The 17,315-nt window shown below is 36.5% G+C and overlaps 1 protein-coding gene across 2 annotated transcripts in view; it reads right to left on the reverse strand.

The window, feature by feature from the left end:
• LOC120772508 (pleckstrin homology domain-containing family G member 4B) overlaps positions 1 to 4,571 on the reverse strand; it is a 44,053-nt gene extending 39,482 nt beyond the window's left edge. Inside the window, exons 1-2 of one of the 2 annotated variants that reach the window (XM_040101152.1) lie at positions 4,089 to 4,571; positions 305 to 457 (exon numbers count right to left, since the gene is read on the reverse strand). In XM_040101152.1, coding sequence (XP_039957086.1) covers positions 305 to 457; positions 4,089 to 4,360 — 425 coding nt within the window. In that variant the 5' untranslated portion in view covers positions 4,361 to 4,571. The remainder of the gene's footprint in view (positions 1 to 304; positions 458 to 4,088) is intronic. The other variant, XM_040101153.1, reaches the window with a different exon arrangement.
• Positions 4,572 to 17,315: the final 12,744 nt, after the last annotated feature.

The raw sequence follows: 17,315 nt of genomic DNA on the forward strand, positions 1-17,315 counted from the left end.
CTATAAAGGGCGGTAAAGAGTTGAAAGTGGTTATAATTAACAAAAAATTTTGTTTAAAGGTTGTTGTTTTTGAATTTTTAATTTTTATTTTGTATTTAGCATTTAATTTTTTTATTTATAAGTATAGTATTAAACCCAAAAGTCTCTTTAAAGCAAAAGTTTTAAGAAATCAATGTAATCATCATACACAATTAAATTAATTTCCACTTTTATTACTTGAAATCACACATATAAGTATGTGGTGATATTTATGTCTGACATAAAACATGTAAGTACAAAACCAATTATAAATACAAACACTTACTATTCATCGCTGAGTAAGTCAGGCAGACAGGGCGTATGTGGAATGATGACGTGATTGTTGCCATTGTTGTTGTGTAACAAATTGATGGAATTACGTGCAGATGAGGGTGGTGATGATGAGCACACCGGCGCTGAGGGTATATTTGTAATGGAGCTGTAATACAAAAACACAAACAAAATGATCGTGGCACATGTATGTATGTATGTATAAATATAGGTTTTAAGGATGCTGATAAAGAGAGGGTGAAAGTGATGTGGCGAGAATCGAACAAACATGTCATAACTGTATAATGAAGGATTGTTTATTTGAAGAAAATGTTTGTATATATGTAAATATGTGGGTAAAAATCGGTAACAGTAATATGACAGAAATTTCGACAGAAATGATGAAGAAGTATAAATAAGTAAATATGTACATGGGTATACAAAACTACCAAAAAAATATTTTTTTTAGATATTTCAAATAAAAAAGAGATCTAAGTATTTTTCACGCAGACAATAAAACCAATAACGTTAGACTTAGGTACATAAATAAATGTATGCGGGATGTTTAATAATTTAAAAAAATCAAATCAAAAATTCTTAAAAAAAAAAATTTATTAATAATTTAAAGTGTACATTAAGGTGGATGGAAAAACTAATATTTTTTTCCATGAAGTAAGTTTTTTTAGTAAAGCAAATTAAAGTATTTTTGAAAATAAATAGTATTACAATATTACAATATTTATAAAAATAAAAAGACTTAAGCAATTATAAAATAAAAAAAGTTAAGTTAAATACTAAATCATAAAATTTGGATCTTGAAGTTGAAACAGTGAAGGTAATATTCCAGATAATAGATAAAAATTTAGCAAAATTATTGAAAATTTCACTTTTATTGAAGTTAATATCGAAAACCATGCTGCTTAAAATCAATTTCAGTAAGATTAATTACATTTAAATACACACAAAAAATAGATTGTTTTTATGAAGAATGAAAACAAAAATCTTAGATTAAAACTGTTTATAGTCTTGTAATATTCAGACAGACAGACATATTATCTTTAATGAATTTAAATAATTAAAAGTTTTCTTTATTATTCGCTACATGCTTTCTGAAACAAAAATATTAGGTATTATTACTTGTTTTAATATTTTTTTTTTTTTTAATTTAAATAATCAAAATTAAAAACAAAGTTTTTAAATGCTTTAACATTCAAGCAAAAACTATTTTTTGTTTGTTTGAGAAATTTAAAAGTAAACTTTAGGAATTATTTAAACATATGAACAAAGACATGTATTATAAAAGAAAAAATAATTATCTTTGTAATAATTTTTTAAATTAATAATTATTATACCCTGAACAGGATATATTAAGTTTGTCACGAAGTTTGTAACACCCAGAAGGAAGGGTCGAAGACCCTATAAAGTATATATATAAATGATCAGTATGTCGAGCTGAGTCGATTTAGCCATGTCCGTCTGTCTGTCCGTCTGTCTGTTCGTCTGTCTGTATATATACCAACTAGTCCCTCAGTTTCTAAGATATCGTTTTAAAATTTGGCAGACATCATTTTCTCTTCGAGAAGCTGCTCACTTGTCGGACCTGCCGATATCGGACCACTACAGCATATAGCTGCCATACAAACTGAATGATCGGAATCAAATGCTTGCATGGGAAACTTCTTCATTTAACGACATATCTTTACGAAATTGTTCAGATCGGATTACTATAGCATATAGCTGCCATACAAACCGAACGATCGGAATCGTTTTTTTTGTTTTATATTATTTTATTAAACATTTTTTACAAATAATTTATTAACTTTATTAAACTGATAAAAAAAAATTGTGATGTATTAAAATTAAAAACTATTTTCAAATTTTCGTAGTTTTTATAAAATAAAAAACAAAATGTTTAACAAAAAATTTATTTATTTATTTATTTATTTATAATAATTCATATAACAAAAGAGTTTTTTATTATAAATATATAAACGCAGCACTGATTTCATGAGGACCTTCAGCCGAAAAATTTATTTAATATGTAAAAAGTTTTAATTAAAAAATAAAATTTTATAATTAATAATGTATTAAAAAAATAAAATTTATTATTCCATATTAAAAATTAAAAAAAAAAATAATTGAATTAATTTTTTAATTCTTTTAATTTAATATTTTTTATATATCTTATTAAATTTTATTTGTATATTAAAATTGATGAATTAAATTTTGTTAAAAAATTAATTACCCAAAAATTAAAAAAAATTAAAAAACTGGCGAAACGCAAAAATTATTATTAGGGATAAAAAGTAAACACAAACAAAGTTTAAGTACTTTCATATCTAAAAAAACAATATATTTTTTTTAATTTAAAAAATAAAATTTTTGTAAAGCAATATCAAATAAACAAAATAGACGCACGAAACATACATATATATGTACATATAAAAGCCATTGTGGTGTATTATAATTAGAAAAAAATATTTTATGAAATTTTGATAATTTTTTTAGAAACTTTTTATAATAGTTCTAGAAATTTTTTATGTTAAAATTTCCTTTTGTATTTAAAATTCTGAAAACCTTGCAAAACACAAAATAATTATTACGAATAAAAAGTAAAAATAAAAAAAAATAATAAATTTAATCTTAACGAATCATTTCCCAGCAATAAAGTTACAAGGACAAATCACACGATTTTGTACAAATACACAAAAGCAAGAGATAATAGCGATGGATATTTTTTTTCAAAAACTCATTTTTTTAATAGAATCATCGAATATTTGCTGCTTATACATGTTTTTTGTTTGAAAGCATTTTTTTTTATCAAATTTGATTTTAAATACAAGTCACGTAAACTTCTAAAAGCTGCTTTACATATTTCGATGAGAGCACTTTAAAGAAATCAAACTTGATTTAGAACAATTTGCCGGTTTCATTGCACAAACTGAGCAAATGTTTGTATGTGCTTCCGTCACTGAATATGTCACTGTTTTTAATTGAAACATTTCACAAACTTTTCATGCATGCATATACATATTTTCATGTACATATGTGTTAGCGGATATATATAATAATTAATTTTATAGCACAAACACTATTTAAGAATTATTTACACAGGAAGAAAAACACAAAAAATCATGGTATATTTTAAATAAAATTATATTTATCCTTTATTTTACTTTATATATTTTTTATTTCCCTTTTCAATTATTTTTTTTCGATAAACCATAATTTTTATTTATCTTTGGAAAGTATTTTTTTTAATTTTCTATATGTACATTACAACGGGTCGATTTACAGGGAACCAAAAAAAACTCACGTGTGCTGGAAATGTTCTACAGATCATTATGAACAACTTTGCCTAAGAGAATATGGGCTTAAAACCCGTTTCGAGCCAGTGATTATTAAGGCGAAGTTTTTAGAACTTTTTTTAAATGATCCGTAGAATATTTCCGCCTATTCTAATGTATGTACATACGTACATTATATTTATTCATATATTTTTAATGCATTTTTAACTTAATTAAAATTATTAAAATTTTCAAATCTTTTTGGTCCTACTTGTATTAATGATTTTCTTTTGCAACATAGTTTGTTTATTATACCCAAACAAAATTAAGAAAAAAAATGAAAGAAACTTTATTTTTTCAATTTGTTTTATTGTTCAAAAAACTTAATTCTCATATATTTGAGATATTTATAATAATTTTTTTTTTTGAAATTCCTATTGTGATTTTCTAACCGCTTTTAGCCGCACTTATTTAAATTATGCTTAAAAATATTTTTTTTCTAGCGACACCTACTCGTCACTGTGTTCACTCTTTTGTTTTTGCAATTTCCCATTTTCTGCACCATTCGCAGCAGTGGCTTTGCCATTTGCCGGTGTTGTTGTTGCCGCTGTGCCATCTTCGGCTAACAAATTCACGGCGGTTGTTAACTCATGTGCCGATTTCACGCGCCGCGTCGTTTGATCCGTTAGCAACGCATTCAACAGTTGCAGCAAAGCGACGGTGATAAAAGGCAACGCGGCAGTGGTGGCGTCGAACCACGTTAACTGTATTAGGCCGTATAACATTTTCGTAGCGCGTCGTAGGAAGTGAAGGCGAGTTGATCAATTTTGATAATTTTTTTCTGTTAAATTTCTTATTTATTTTTAATTTTTCCACTTTTTTAAACCAATCTCCAAATTAGCTTTTTTTCACAAATTAAGTAAACCAAAAACACCAATAATAAATTGCACACACGTCACATCGCGCTCTCGCCAACATCGATACCGTTGTCACAAGATCGCAAACTCAACTGAACGCGACACACGATTTGCTATAAATTTTTGTTGAAATTCATTTTTGCCATAAGAAAAATAAACAAACACATGTACAATTTTCTCCGACTAGCTGACACAATATTTTCTCAATTGAGCTTTGCTTAGTAAACATAGAGAGTATTTTTCCCACAAAAATATGTACTTACATATACTTGTGTATGTGTATAAAAGGAAACGTGCGTTTGTGTAGCTCACGGGCTCGCCATATGATAAGCGAGATCGCACGCTATTCCAGTAGAATTGCGGCGATGACATCACTGTGGCTTTGTATCCGGCGATTACAGTCTTTTTCACTCTCAGTGGTTGTTCTCTCATATAATCTCTCGTATACTCTCCCAGAACTCTCAATAAACATTTTTATAGCAACTTTACCAAAGTACTATCAGCTGTTGCATTGAAAGAAATGTTTATTATGGTATTTTGTTTATAAACAAACGGAATCAATCAACGCTGTAATGTGATTAGCTCTAGGGAACTTTGTTTACATGCGCTCTGTTTACGTGTGTTTACCTGTTGAATAGAATGGCAGACAGCAATATGAGAAGCATGTTGGTATGATAATGTCTACTGATAATTGACAAGAGCATAATTAATTTTTATTAAGTAAATAGATTTTCAAATATTTTGTAAAAATTATCTATTCCGTAGAATAAAAATGAATATAAAGAAATTCGTTACTTTTTTATGCAAAACATAATCTTATGCAATTAAGCAATTAAATTATAAAGCAGCTGGAAAACTTTTTAACAATTATATCCCTCAACCCCTACATGTATTGCCTACATTTAGGGGCAATGGTTATTAAATTTAAATTTTTTTGGCAAGGTATATGATAAAATAAACTCCTGGCGCTTTCTCTGAGAGAGAAATTCTCAAGTAGCACTAAAGGCGAGAACGACGCTTAGACACATGATCCACCAGTGGAACTTTCAACATGTACACGGTCGAATCAAAAATGGCAAATGCTGTGGGCGCCCGATTCTATCGCGCGGAACTTGATCTAAGACGAACTTTCAAGCAGTCGTAATACTGCAGCATCTTCCAGACAGAAATTTTTGTGGTCAGAAAAGCTGCTGAAATAGCTTAAGGCGCAAGGAACAATATAAAGAAGCCTCACAACGGCGTTTATCGAAAAGCTGATGAGATTACCAAAAGTGTCATCGCTTGGCTACTGAATCAGTGTTAAGGAATACGCAAGTCACTAAAAGCAAAATATAATAAAATATCCAAAAGAAATGATAGACGCAGCCGAGTGAGATGGAATGCCGTATGGACGAGCAGCATCGTTAATGACACATGTGGAAAGTAGGCAATGCCATTGTATCTCTTCTTCTTTACTGGCGTAGACACCGCTTACGCCATTATAGCCGAGTTAATTATAGGTCCTTCTCCACTTGGTCTTTCCAACGGAGTGGAGGTCTTCTTCTTCCTCTGCTTCCCCCGGCGGGTACTGCGTCGAATACTTTCATAGCTGGGGCGTTTTCGTCGATTAAGACAACATGGCCTAGCCAGCGTAGCCGCTATCTTTTAATTCGCTGAGCTATTTAAAGGTCGTCGTATATCTCATGCAGCTCATCTTTCCATCGAATGCGATATTCGCCGTGGCCAACGCGCAAAGGACTATAAATCTTCTCATCTTCTTGTCATTGTGTAGTCAATAAACATTTCAGTAGTTAGTTTTTCCCGCATTTACTTTTTTTTGAAAGTACTCTTTTTTGTCTATTGTAGTTGCTCCACAGATTTAGAGAATATGATTAAAAAAATAAGCTATTAAAAAAATAGTCTAATGGCTTCGAAATCTTCCCTACTCGCTTTATTAAATTTATTAAATATTTTAAGAGATGTTTTGTACGTTAGCCTTAGACTTTAACCGGGAATAACTTTTGCCATCAGGGGCTACTTTAGTAGACGGTTGGAAAGTTAAACAGTCTCTCTACCGAACATAATTACTGTTAAATAGTTTTTTATCAATTCTCCACTTACCTCTAATCGAAAGGTATAATTTTCGTTGGATATATGGTTGTTCAAGAAAAAGAACTTGGAGCCTTGCCGATAAGTATGGACAATCGTTAATAAATGAAGTGACCTTTACGCTCTTTAAAAACAACATGTGTATAAAGAGGTATAACACTTTTGATTAATGTTTCTCTATGTTATTTCAGGACCCACCATTACTATGAATATGAAACTGAAATATAGCTGTTAGGTCCGCGGATCTGTAGTCGCTGGACATACAGATGTCGAGGACCTCCCTTAAATCTTCATATGTTCGATTGTAGGGTTAGTCTTAATCTTTAAAATATCACGGCCACATATTATTTCCTATCTCAAAGTGTTTTGCTGCCGAGAAAGGGCGTTTCAAAAAGTCATTTAACTGTTTGGAAACGGGCTTAAATGTCTAAGTCTAGGTTGTAATATTATATTATATAAGAAGGGTATATATTATAAGGGTATTGAACTAAACCAAAAACTCGATGGCCTCTAAAATCGTATAATATATCTAAAAACCCGCTTCCTATGCAAACGGATCTCAATAACCATAAAGGACCCAAATCAATATCTAGCTCCATTTCACAAATTTTTTCTGAAAAACTCTTACGCATAAAAACTTTAGTATCAACTACATTAAGAAGTCCAAACATTTCAAAAGATTGTTTTTAGGTAGACAGCTGGTAGACTTATTGAGGAGGTGGAGAAATATAAAACATCCGAAAGCTACTTTAGAAGCATTACATAAGTAGACTCCTTTATTCGCAAAAATTACGCTGCAGCTTTCTAGAAATGTTTAAAATTTCTGAAGATTTTTGATTCTGTTGAACAAAATAATATTAGAATTGCAAAAGCTGTCTTTTTAATATTAACAAAACTGCAGACACATGGACGAAGTCGAACGCCACGTGTTACGACCCTTCCAATAAACAAAATGATCTCAGCACAATCAAAAATTTTAAAGTGAAAAGCAGCAAAAACAAAAACACCGCTTGCAACAAATTAACGCCGCTTATGTGTCGACACTCTTATGCAAATTAGCGCAAATGAAGACGGGAACGCCAAAAATGCCAGCCATTGAGCAGCCGAAGCACAATTGTAGGTTGCGAGCATAAAACAAAAAAAGTGCCATAAATGTTCCTAAAGAATGTGAGGCGACAGAGTTTTGCGAGAATTCTTGGAATCAAAAATTTTTTATTGTTGTCATTGCTTTTTGCGAACGCGATCTGCACTGATCTTCCGAAAATACTTCTCAGTGGTTTCTCGCCTCAATTTTACGACTGTGTGTATGTCAATGCATAATAAATATTTATATCTTCCTAAAATTACAACAATGATGTCACGCGACCTCACTCAAGCAATTGTCTGCAATTGTGTTTTTGTACAACAAGTGATCGTGGCACGATCGTGAATGCCGCCGCAGACAGCACAACAGCTTCCATGTAATTGCCAGCAGTTGTGTGCGGCGCGTGTTGCATAAGAGCAGGTGGAAGCTGAAAGGGATGCTGCAATTTAAATTTGTGTTTGAATGCATCTGGCAGTGGGCGATATTCGGAACAGCGAAACTATGCACTTTTTATACCCTGAGAAGGGTATTTAAGTATGTATAAAGACAAGCGTGTCAGTATGCGTGGATTTATAGCGGGATTCTGTAACCAGTCTCTAGTCTCTATTTGAGACATTTTGAGGCAAAGTCTCAATTTGAGACTAGTTACTATTCACTAAACAGTCTCTAGCGTTAGTCTCAAAATATTGAGACCTGGTAGTTAGCAGGTCACAAAACTAAAAAGAACTCTTGTCTGCCATTTTGAATATGCTGAATATAGATCATCATAGATATTAATCGATTGTCGTTTCTTTATATTTTGTAAGCAACTCAAACACGAAAAGGTTAAAAATAAACCAATTTTACATAAATTTCGTAAATATTATGAAACAAAGTCAACATATATTTTTATTGATTGATTTTCATTGATAATTATGTTTTTTGACTATGTTATAGAAATTTTAATATTTTTTATCGACATATTTATTTTCATTCAAGTTTAAAAACATCTCTGAATAATGAAATGTAATAGATTTTGTGACTGTCACTTACAGAATAGCAATATCATCTCAAGTCTCAAAAATTGTCTCTAACTTAAAATCTAAAATTTAGACACTTGAGACTGTCTCAAGTTACAGAATCGCACGGTTAATCAAGTAAGTCTGTCTACATGTAGTTATACAAACTAGTTGCTCAATTTTGAGATATTAATCAGAAATTTTGCATTCTTCCTTTTTCCCAAAGAAGTTGTTTATTTTTCGGAATCTGCGATATCGGACTACTATAGGATGATAGAAAATAAAAGCTGTTCCAAAACTAACACAATATCTAAATTTAGCGCTTTTTCAAAATCTCTTCATAGTAGATAGAGTTAAGACACTATTCCGACTATATTTTGTATGAAGTTTTCGAACCGCCAAGCTTTCATTTTTTTGAAATTTTATTATTAAACAAAAGCAGACACGTGGTTATATTTAAATATTGCGTTAATTTTGGGCCACCTTTTACTTTTATTTGACAAATTATTTTCAGGAACTTCTGCATAAACTATTCTCCAAGGCAACCCTACAATCCTAATCAATCAACTATTTAGGCAAACTACTATAGCATATAGCTGCTACGCAAACTGACTGATCACAATCAATATAAAGATCTTTTTTTAATGCTTTTTTAATCTGATTTTTCCTCATTAACTATCCTTAGTTCGACTACAAAGTTTCTTACAAGCCACCAATCGGTTAAATCATCGGTTAATTACCAAACTGTGCTACTATTTCTGTTAAAGTAATTCTAACCGAAGCTTTTGTGACGTGTGATTGTTCATCCCTGTCTCTCAAATGCCTTATCATTTGCTCGGCGTGTTTGTATTAGTTTTGGAGTTTCAGTAACTGTGGCTTTCTTGCGTTTTATAAAACAGTAGTTATAAAATCTACATATGAGAAAGGTATTATAACGCAAGGGTAGCCACCATTAATGTTTTTTTTGTTTTCAATATGTATGAACTTTCGTTGATTAATCAAAAGTTAGAGAGCAGCGAGTCTTATAAGCATCTGGTGTATGTCATATGGAGATAATATATCAAGTGTTTATATTACTTAAGTATATTCTTTTGATTGCATTCGATAGATTGTTTAATAGACATCACTTTTACCATAAACCGTTAAGGTCTCATAGTTAATCAACAAGAAAGAAATAGCGTATGTTATTAACAGCTTCTTTGATTACTCCTTTAATGCTGCAGAACTTAAATGCGACAATGGTTCTAAGTCGTGAAAAGATCTACAAGCTCAGTATCCGGCTATCTTATATCCCAAAAAGCTGAAAAGAGTCAAGGTAGTGTTCCTTCCAAAACCAGCAGAAGAACACATACAACAGACTGCAGATTGTAAGCCTCACCTCCTTTATGCTGAAGATCCCAAAAAGCCTAATGGATATACACATCAGATCAACCATAGCGGATAACTTATCGACTGCAAAACATACTTACATAAAATGTCGATCAACAAAAACTCTTCAACAAAAAAAAGTAAATGTAATAGAATAAACACGATCAGTAACTCTCTGACACATAACGACAAAGCGAAGAAGTCTTACGGCCTAAGGGTTAACCCAAGTAAACCGGAATTGTTGCTATTCACGAAAAATCCCAAACTACCTCGATTTCAAGTTCCCTCAATCGGTGGTACACAATTTCTCTGTCTTCCACAGCAAAATATCTGTGTATCCGTATAGATAAAAAGCTGAATTGGAAAATGAATATTAAGAAACGTACACTAACTTAAGTATATGGCGTTTTAGGCGTGTAAGAGAATACTCATCAGGGACTGGGTTCTAAAACCGAATAAAAACATGTTGATATACCATATACGGCAGTCATTAGATATTAGACAAATTTTACAAGATGAGAATACCCTCTAGACGAAAATGGAGAAGAAATTAAGTAGGAGAGGAGGTTACCTATCTCTACACCGACTGGTTCAAAATGGTCTTTGGTATAGGGAGGAGGGTGTTGGTCCGAGGGTATTGGTATCTCTATATCATTCCACCTACCAAACTCAGCTAGTATATTTCAAGCCGAAGTATTAGACGTAGAGAAGACCTGTGAAGTTCTACTAAATAACTACGGCACGATACGATAGTAACCATTTACACAAAAATCCGGCACTACTAGCTTGTCGTCACCAAGGGTCAATACCAGCTTAATAACAAATGTAAGAAGGCTTTAAGCTCACTGTTAGGTCAACTCGATTTATCTATAAATTCAGTTTCCGTTCAGAGGACTAGTTCCAGCAACGAAAAAGCAGACAAGTTGGCTTAGTATGGAGCCGGAGATATGCATATTACTGTATCCGCTACGAACAAGCTAGAATAAAAGATGAGAATATCGAAACAGATTTGGACAAAACATTACAAGACAAAAACTAAGGTCTTATTACACAGCTTCAGAAAAGTATACACAGGCTATCATAATAAGGCATTGGCCATTTGGAGAACAGATATTAAATATTATAATCCTCTGTTCTATCACAAATCAGACATCGAACTCTTGGGAGTTCAAAAGCTTAACGGACATATGTAAGTAGTTTAATTGAGTTATTCAAATAGTTTGAACATAGTTTGCGTGCCCCAAAATTAACGCAAGATAGCAATGAAATACAAAACACAATTTTAGTCTTTCAATTGTAATTTTCTTATTGGGTCATAAAGTACATAGGATAGGGTTGTTTATGGAATAACACTTCGGGCAAAAGGACCCTCATAAAAAGAAATCGAATGGTGTTTACATAATCTATAAGGATATTTCTTATTACCAAAACGCGAGAGTACACAACCTAAACTGTCAGTTATCGATTTGTTTTTATTTTATTTAGGGTTGTCAACACTTTACCTCTCTGCACTCTTACATACATACCTACTACCATATAAGACCAGGATTCCATCGCAATTCCAAAGTTTGTCAAACAACTATTATTCCAGTATTGTGATCTAGGACTGAAAGAAAGGACTTTATCAAAAAACCCATTTGGTTAAAGCTGCTCAACTTGCTGTCTTTGATGATGCTGTGGGTGATTCTGTTAATTCAAATTCTTCCACTTCAATTTATGCTAATAGTACTTTGAAATCAATAGTGAGCACTAGGAACAAAAAATATCCACCTGTAGTTGGTGTTAATGACAATTCTGCTCTCGATGTCGTCATATTTAAAAAATGGATTCATTTGTTTAATTAATCATATTTTTCCTCGTCCGTTTTCTGCAGCTCCCTTAATGGTTCTTGTCTTAAAGTCTACTATCAAATTTTATTTAGTATTAGGTCCAATTCAAATGTTATTCGTTATAATACGTTATTATTATTCATACATATTCTTCATGTTTGGATTATGATATCTTCGTTATTGTTGAGACCTGACTTAATTCTAGTTACTATGAAAGTGAGTATTTCGACTTAAATGTGCGTGAGTTTAACTAGATTTCTGAGGTTCTGCTTGATTTTTTTTCACTCTAGGGCTTCCTTCGTTAACACCCTTAATTCTATTTTTTAGCTAAGTTATCTATTTGTTTAACTGTAATTTTATTATTTTATAATTTAAGGCATAGTGTTTTAATAGTCCGTAAAAATTAATGTTCAAAGACTTAAGGGGGTATTCTCATGTAATCACTTCGAAAAATCGATTTTTTTTTTACATTTTGACAGTAAAACCTATTGAAAACATGCTGTGAAAAATTCAGACCGAAATTCATAGTATTTGATAAGTTACAGCTCATAGTCGCCGACGTGTCGTAAGCGACTGTCTACCTGTCTTACTGTCTTAAACGCATTTTTCTCGAATCATCGTTTTCTGAAACTTTCATCTTCTTCTTCTTAATTGGCGTAGGCACCGCTTACGCGATTATAGCCGAGTTAACAACAGCGCGCCAGTCGTTTCTTCTTTTCGCTACGTGGCGCCAATTGGATATTCCAAGCGAAGCCAGGTCCTTCTCCACTTGGGCCTTCCAACGGAGTGGAGGTCTTCCTCTTCCGATGCTTCCCCCGGCGGGTATTGCGTCGAATGCTTTCAGAGCTGGAGTGTTTTCATCCATCCGGAAAACATGACCTAGCCAGCGTAGCCGCTGTCTTTTAATTCGCTGAACTATATCAATGTCGTCGTATATCTCCGTACAGCTCATCGTTCCATCGAATGCGATATTCGCCGTGGCCAATGCGCAAAGGACCATAAATCTTTCGCAGAATTTTTTTCTGACATTGTTGGTGGTGTTAATGCTGGTTCCTAAATAGACGAAATTATCTACAACTTCATAGTTATGACTGTCAACAGTGACGAATGGTATACGTTTGATGGGCCTGGGGGCGTAAGTGACATTGACGTGACGCTTATGAATGAGGCAGCAAGTAGGGCTTTTAGCTTTAGATGCGTGGTAAAGGGAGGGTGGGGATTGAGTGACCATAATTTGATTCAAATTATGGTTACCCCTCAATCCCCTCCCTTGCCTTATGAGAGTCCATTGCGGCGATGGCGTACCGCTGGTACTGACTGGAACCAATATGGACTCTCGGTTAGGGAAGCGGTATTTAGCATACCGCTTAGAGAGTTTGAGGAGTTGGGGGTTGACGAGCAGATTGCTCGTCTATATAAGGTAGTGTGGGGGGTTAATGATAGGGTTTTTCGTAGGTGTGAGTGTTCCAGACTTAGTAAAATTAAATGGTGGACGCATGAGTTAACCTTGAAGAGGAGGACTGTCAGGCGATTGAGGCGAAAGTTTCAACGCGCCCGGCGGTCCAATTCTGATAGGCTGTCCCAGCTTAGGTATGAATTTAGTTGTGCGGTTAGGGAATATGTATAAGGAGATGTTGGTGAAAAGTAAAGAGGAAGAGTGGAGGAGTTTTGTGAGAGAGAATAGGAACGACCCCTGGGGTCAGGTCTATAGGATCTGCCGGGGTCGTAGGAGGGAGGATATTACCCCTCTTCGCGTCGGTGACATTCTGTTGTCGTCGTGGAGAGAGTGTGCGAGGGTTCTGTTAGGTGCGTTCTTTCCTAGGTCGGAGGTGCTGGTACCTCAAGCACAAGAGGTGCCAGTCCCTCCATTAGATGATGGGGAGTTGGGGTACGCCTTTGGCCTGGTTAGGTCTAAACGGTCCCCAGGTTTTGATGGTTAGAACGGAGAGATATGTAAAAGCTTATGGAAGTTCATTCCGGAATACCTGGAGGACATTTATTATAAGTGCGTCTGGGAGGGATACTTTCCACGCGAGTGGAAAAGTGCTAGGGTTGTTCCTCTTCTGAAGTCCCCTGATAAGGTCAGGAGCGATCCTCGATCTTATCGGGGCATCAGTCTCCTTCCAGTACTTGGAAAAGTGCTGGAAAGGGTCATTGTGGAACGGCTTCAGGAGCTAACGCGGGGTATGTGGTCGGATAGGCAGTTTGGGTTCAGGAAAGGACGCAGTATAGAGGTTGCGTGGTTCTACGTTCAGAGTGTCGTTAGGGAGAATGTCAACAAATATGTCCTCGGCATATTTGTTGACTTCAAGGGGGCGTTTGATTACCTAAGCTGGGATCGAGTGGTGCAATGGCTGGAGGAGCTTGGCTGTCCGGAAATTTCTCTTTGGCGGAGTTATTTTTCGGACAGAAAGACCTCTCTTGTCGGCATGAATGGGACTGTGAAACGGGGTCAGCATCAGATATGTGACGCAAGTCAAATATCTGGGACTGACCATGAGTGAAAGGATGTGTTTTACTCCACACTTGGCGAGTGTAAAGGAGTGACTGCAGGCAACTGTAGGCAAAATACGACGGATTTTGAGGAGCGATTGGGGTCTCGGTCTAGGTGCACCCCCTCTTGACCTGATTGTCATACAGCGTGCTGTTGCATTAAGGTTAAGAAGGGGCTTGAGTGTGTCATTGCTTCGGAATGACTGGATTTCTGACGATGATGTGGAGAGGGAGGGATATCTAGGGAGCAAGAGGCTCCTAGATGATAGGGTTAGGTGTAGGTGGCAAGAACGTTGGGACAATAGTCCTAACGGCCGAGTGACGTGCGAGTACATTCGGGACGTGGGGTTCTGTTGTGGATAGCCCAGACTTCAGATTTTGTCTGAATCTGGGTTTCCTGCTTACAGGGCATGGGCCTCTGAATGCATTTTGCATCAGAGGCACCTTTCAGATACGTCGGGGTGTTTTTGTGGGGCGGGGTTAGAAAATTGGTCGCATTTGATTGCGGAGTGCCCGATGTACTCGGACATTAGGGATTTGGGTGGTATGGGGATTAGCTGGACTGATGGACAATTAGATGTTAGTGGTGTGATCTCCACTAGTCGGAATACCGAACAGTTAGGGTCGTTTGCGCGTGAACTGTTTAAGCGGCGAAGGCGGTTAGCTGGAAGTTAGGGTTAGTTTCTGTATGATTGGTGTGTGTAAGTGATGTGTGTATGGGGTCCAACCCCTGGCCACCAGTCCAGAGCCGTATGGAAGCTCAACTGGTAGTAGTTTCGGCTACGACGTCTGACCGGAGACTTAATTCTGGCACCACGGGGAACAGGAGCCCTTGGAGTTCGCTCCAACCTGCTCGTGCGGACTGGCCCCTCGGGGAGTATCGTGGTGGTTGTGGTTAAAAGCCAAATCGCGGGAAGAACTGACTTTGTCAGTTGAATGTGGAGTTGCATTGCAACCGGGTGCCGGACCCAGAGCACGGCAGAGGTTTTAGATGGGCCTCGAACCCTACCAAGGTGGTTAGTGTGTCCATTCCACACTGCCAATTGGTACTAAAAATGCTTTGCATTCTCAAGGCGCTGATCAACGCATTGATTTGATCCGCTGTGCTTTTGAGCGCCGTGGAGTAAGGCTGTCGTCAGCAGGTGCCCACGTAAAACACACCGGACGTTGTCAACAGTGACGTGAGAGCCAAGTCGCGAGTGCGACGACTGTTTGTTTGATGACAGGAGATATTTCGTTTTGCCCGCGTTCACTGTCAGACCCATTTTCTGTGCTTCCTTGTCCAGCCTGGAGAAAGCAGAACTAACGGCGCGGGTGTTGAGGCCGATGATATCAATATCATCGGCATACGCCAGCAGCTGTACACTCTTATAGAAGATGCTACCTTCTCTATTTAGTTCTGCAGCTCGAACTATTTTCTCCAGAAGCAGGTTGAAGAAGTCGCACGATAGGCTCGAAGAGGTCCTTCCCGATCCTGACGGAGCTTTTCGTGTTACTCAACGTCAGTTTACACAGCCGTACTAGTTTTTTCATTCAGACATCGCGGCATAAAGGCAGCTCCTTTTCGTGCTGTCGAAAACAGCTTTGAAATCGACGAAGAGGTGGTGTGTGTCGATTCTTCTTTCACGGGTCTTTTCCAAGATTTGGCGCATGGTGAATATCTGGTCGGATGTTGATTTTCCAGGTCTGAAGCCACACTGATAAGGTCCAATCAGTTTGTTGACGGTGGGATTTAATCTTTCACACAATACGCTCGAAAGAACCTTATATGCGATGTTGAGGAGGCTAATCCCACGGTAGTTGGCGCAGATTGTGGGATCTCCTTTTTTATGGATTGGGCATAGCACACTTAAATTCCAATCGTTGGGCATGCTTTCGTCCGACCATATTTTACAAAGAAGCTGATGCATGCTCCTCATCAGTTCTTCGCCGCCGTGTTTGAATAGCTCGGCCGGCAATCCGTCGGCCCCTGCCGCTTTGTTGTTCTTCAGGCGGGTAATTGCTATTCGAACTTCTTCATGGTCGGGCAATGGAACGTCTGCTCCATCGTCATCGATTGGGGAATCGGGTTCGCCTTCTCCTGACGTTGTGCGTTCACTGCCATTCAGCAGGCTGGAGAAGTGTTCCCTCCATAATTTAAGTATGCTCTGGGCATCTGTCACTAGATCACCTTTGGGGGTTCTACAAGAGTATGCTCCAGTCTTGAAACCTTCGGTAAGCTGCCGCATTTTTTCGTAGAATTTTCGAGCATTACCCCTGTCTGCCAGCTTATCAAGCTCTTCATACTCACGCATTTCGGCCTCTTTCTCTTCTGTCTACAAATGCGTCTCGCTCCCCTCTTCAACTCTCGGTATCTATCCCATCCCGCACGTGTAGTGGTCGATCGTAACGTTGCGAGGTAGGTAGCCTGTTTCTCTCCGCTGCGACACGGCATTCCTCGTCGTACCACCTGTTCTTTTGCATTTTTCGAAAACCAATGGTTTCGGTTGCAGCTGTACGTAAGGAGTTTGAAATGCCGTCCCACAGTTCCCTTATACCGAGTTGTTGACTAGTGCTCTCAGAGAACAGGAGTGCAAGCCGAGTAGAAAATCGTTCGGCTGTCTGTTGTGATTGCAACACGACGTCGAACCTTCCTTCTGTTTGTTGGCGTGCGTGTTTTGCTGCACAGAGGCGAGTGCGAATCTTAGCTGCAACAAGATTGTGGTCCGAGTCGATGTTAGGATCTCGGAGCGCACGCACATCTAAAACACTGGAAACGTGTCTTCCGTCTATCACAACATGATCGATCTGGTTGGTAGTTTTTCGATCCGGAGACAGCCAGGTAGCTTGATGAATCTTCTTATGCTGGAATCTAATTTTACAGATAACCATATTTCGGGCCCCGGCGAAGTCAATCAGCCTCAACCCATTTGGGGATGTTTCGTCGTGGAGGCTGAATGTACCGACAGTAGTGCCAAAGATAC

This window comes from Bactrocera tryoni, chromosome 3, assembly GCF_016617805.1.
Source record: "Bactrocera tryoni isolate S06 chromosome 3, CSIRO_BtryS06_freeze2, whole genome shotgun sequence".
NCBI classification, from domain to species: domain Eukaryota; kingdom Metazoa; phylum Arthropoda; class Insecta; order Diptera; family Tephritidae; genus Bactrocera; species Bactrocera tryoni.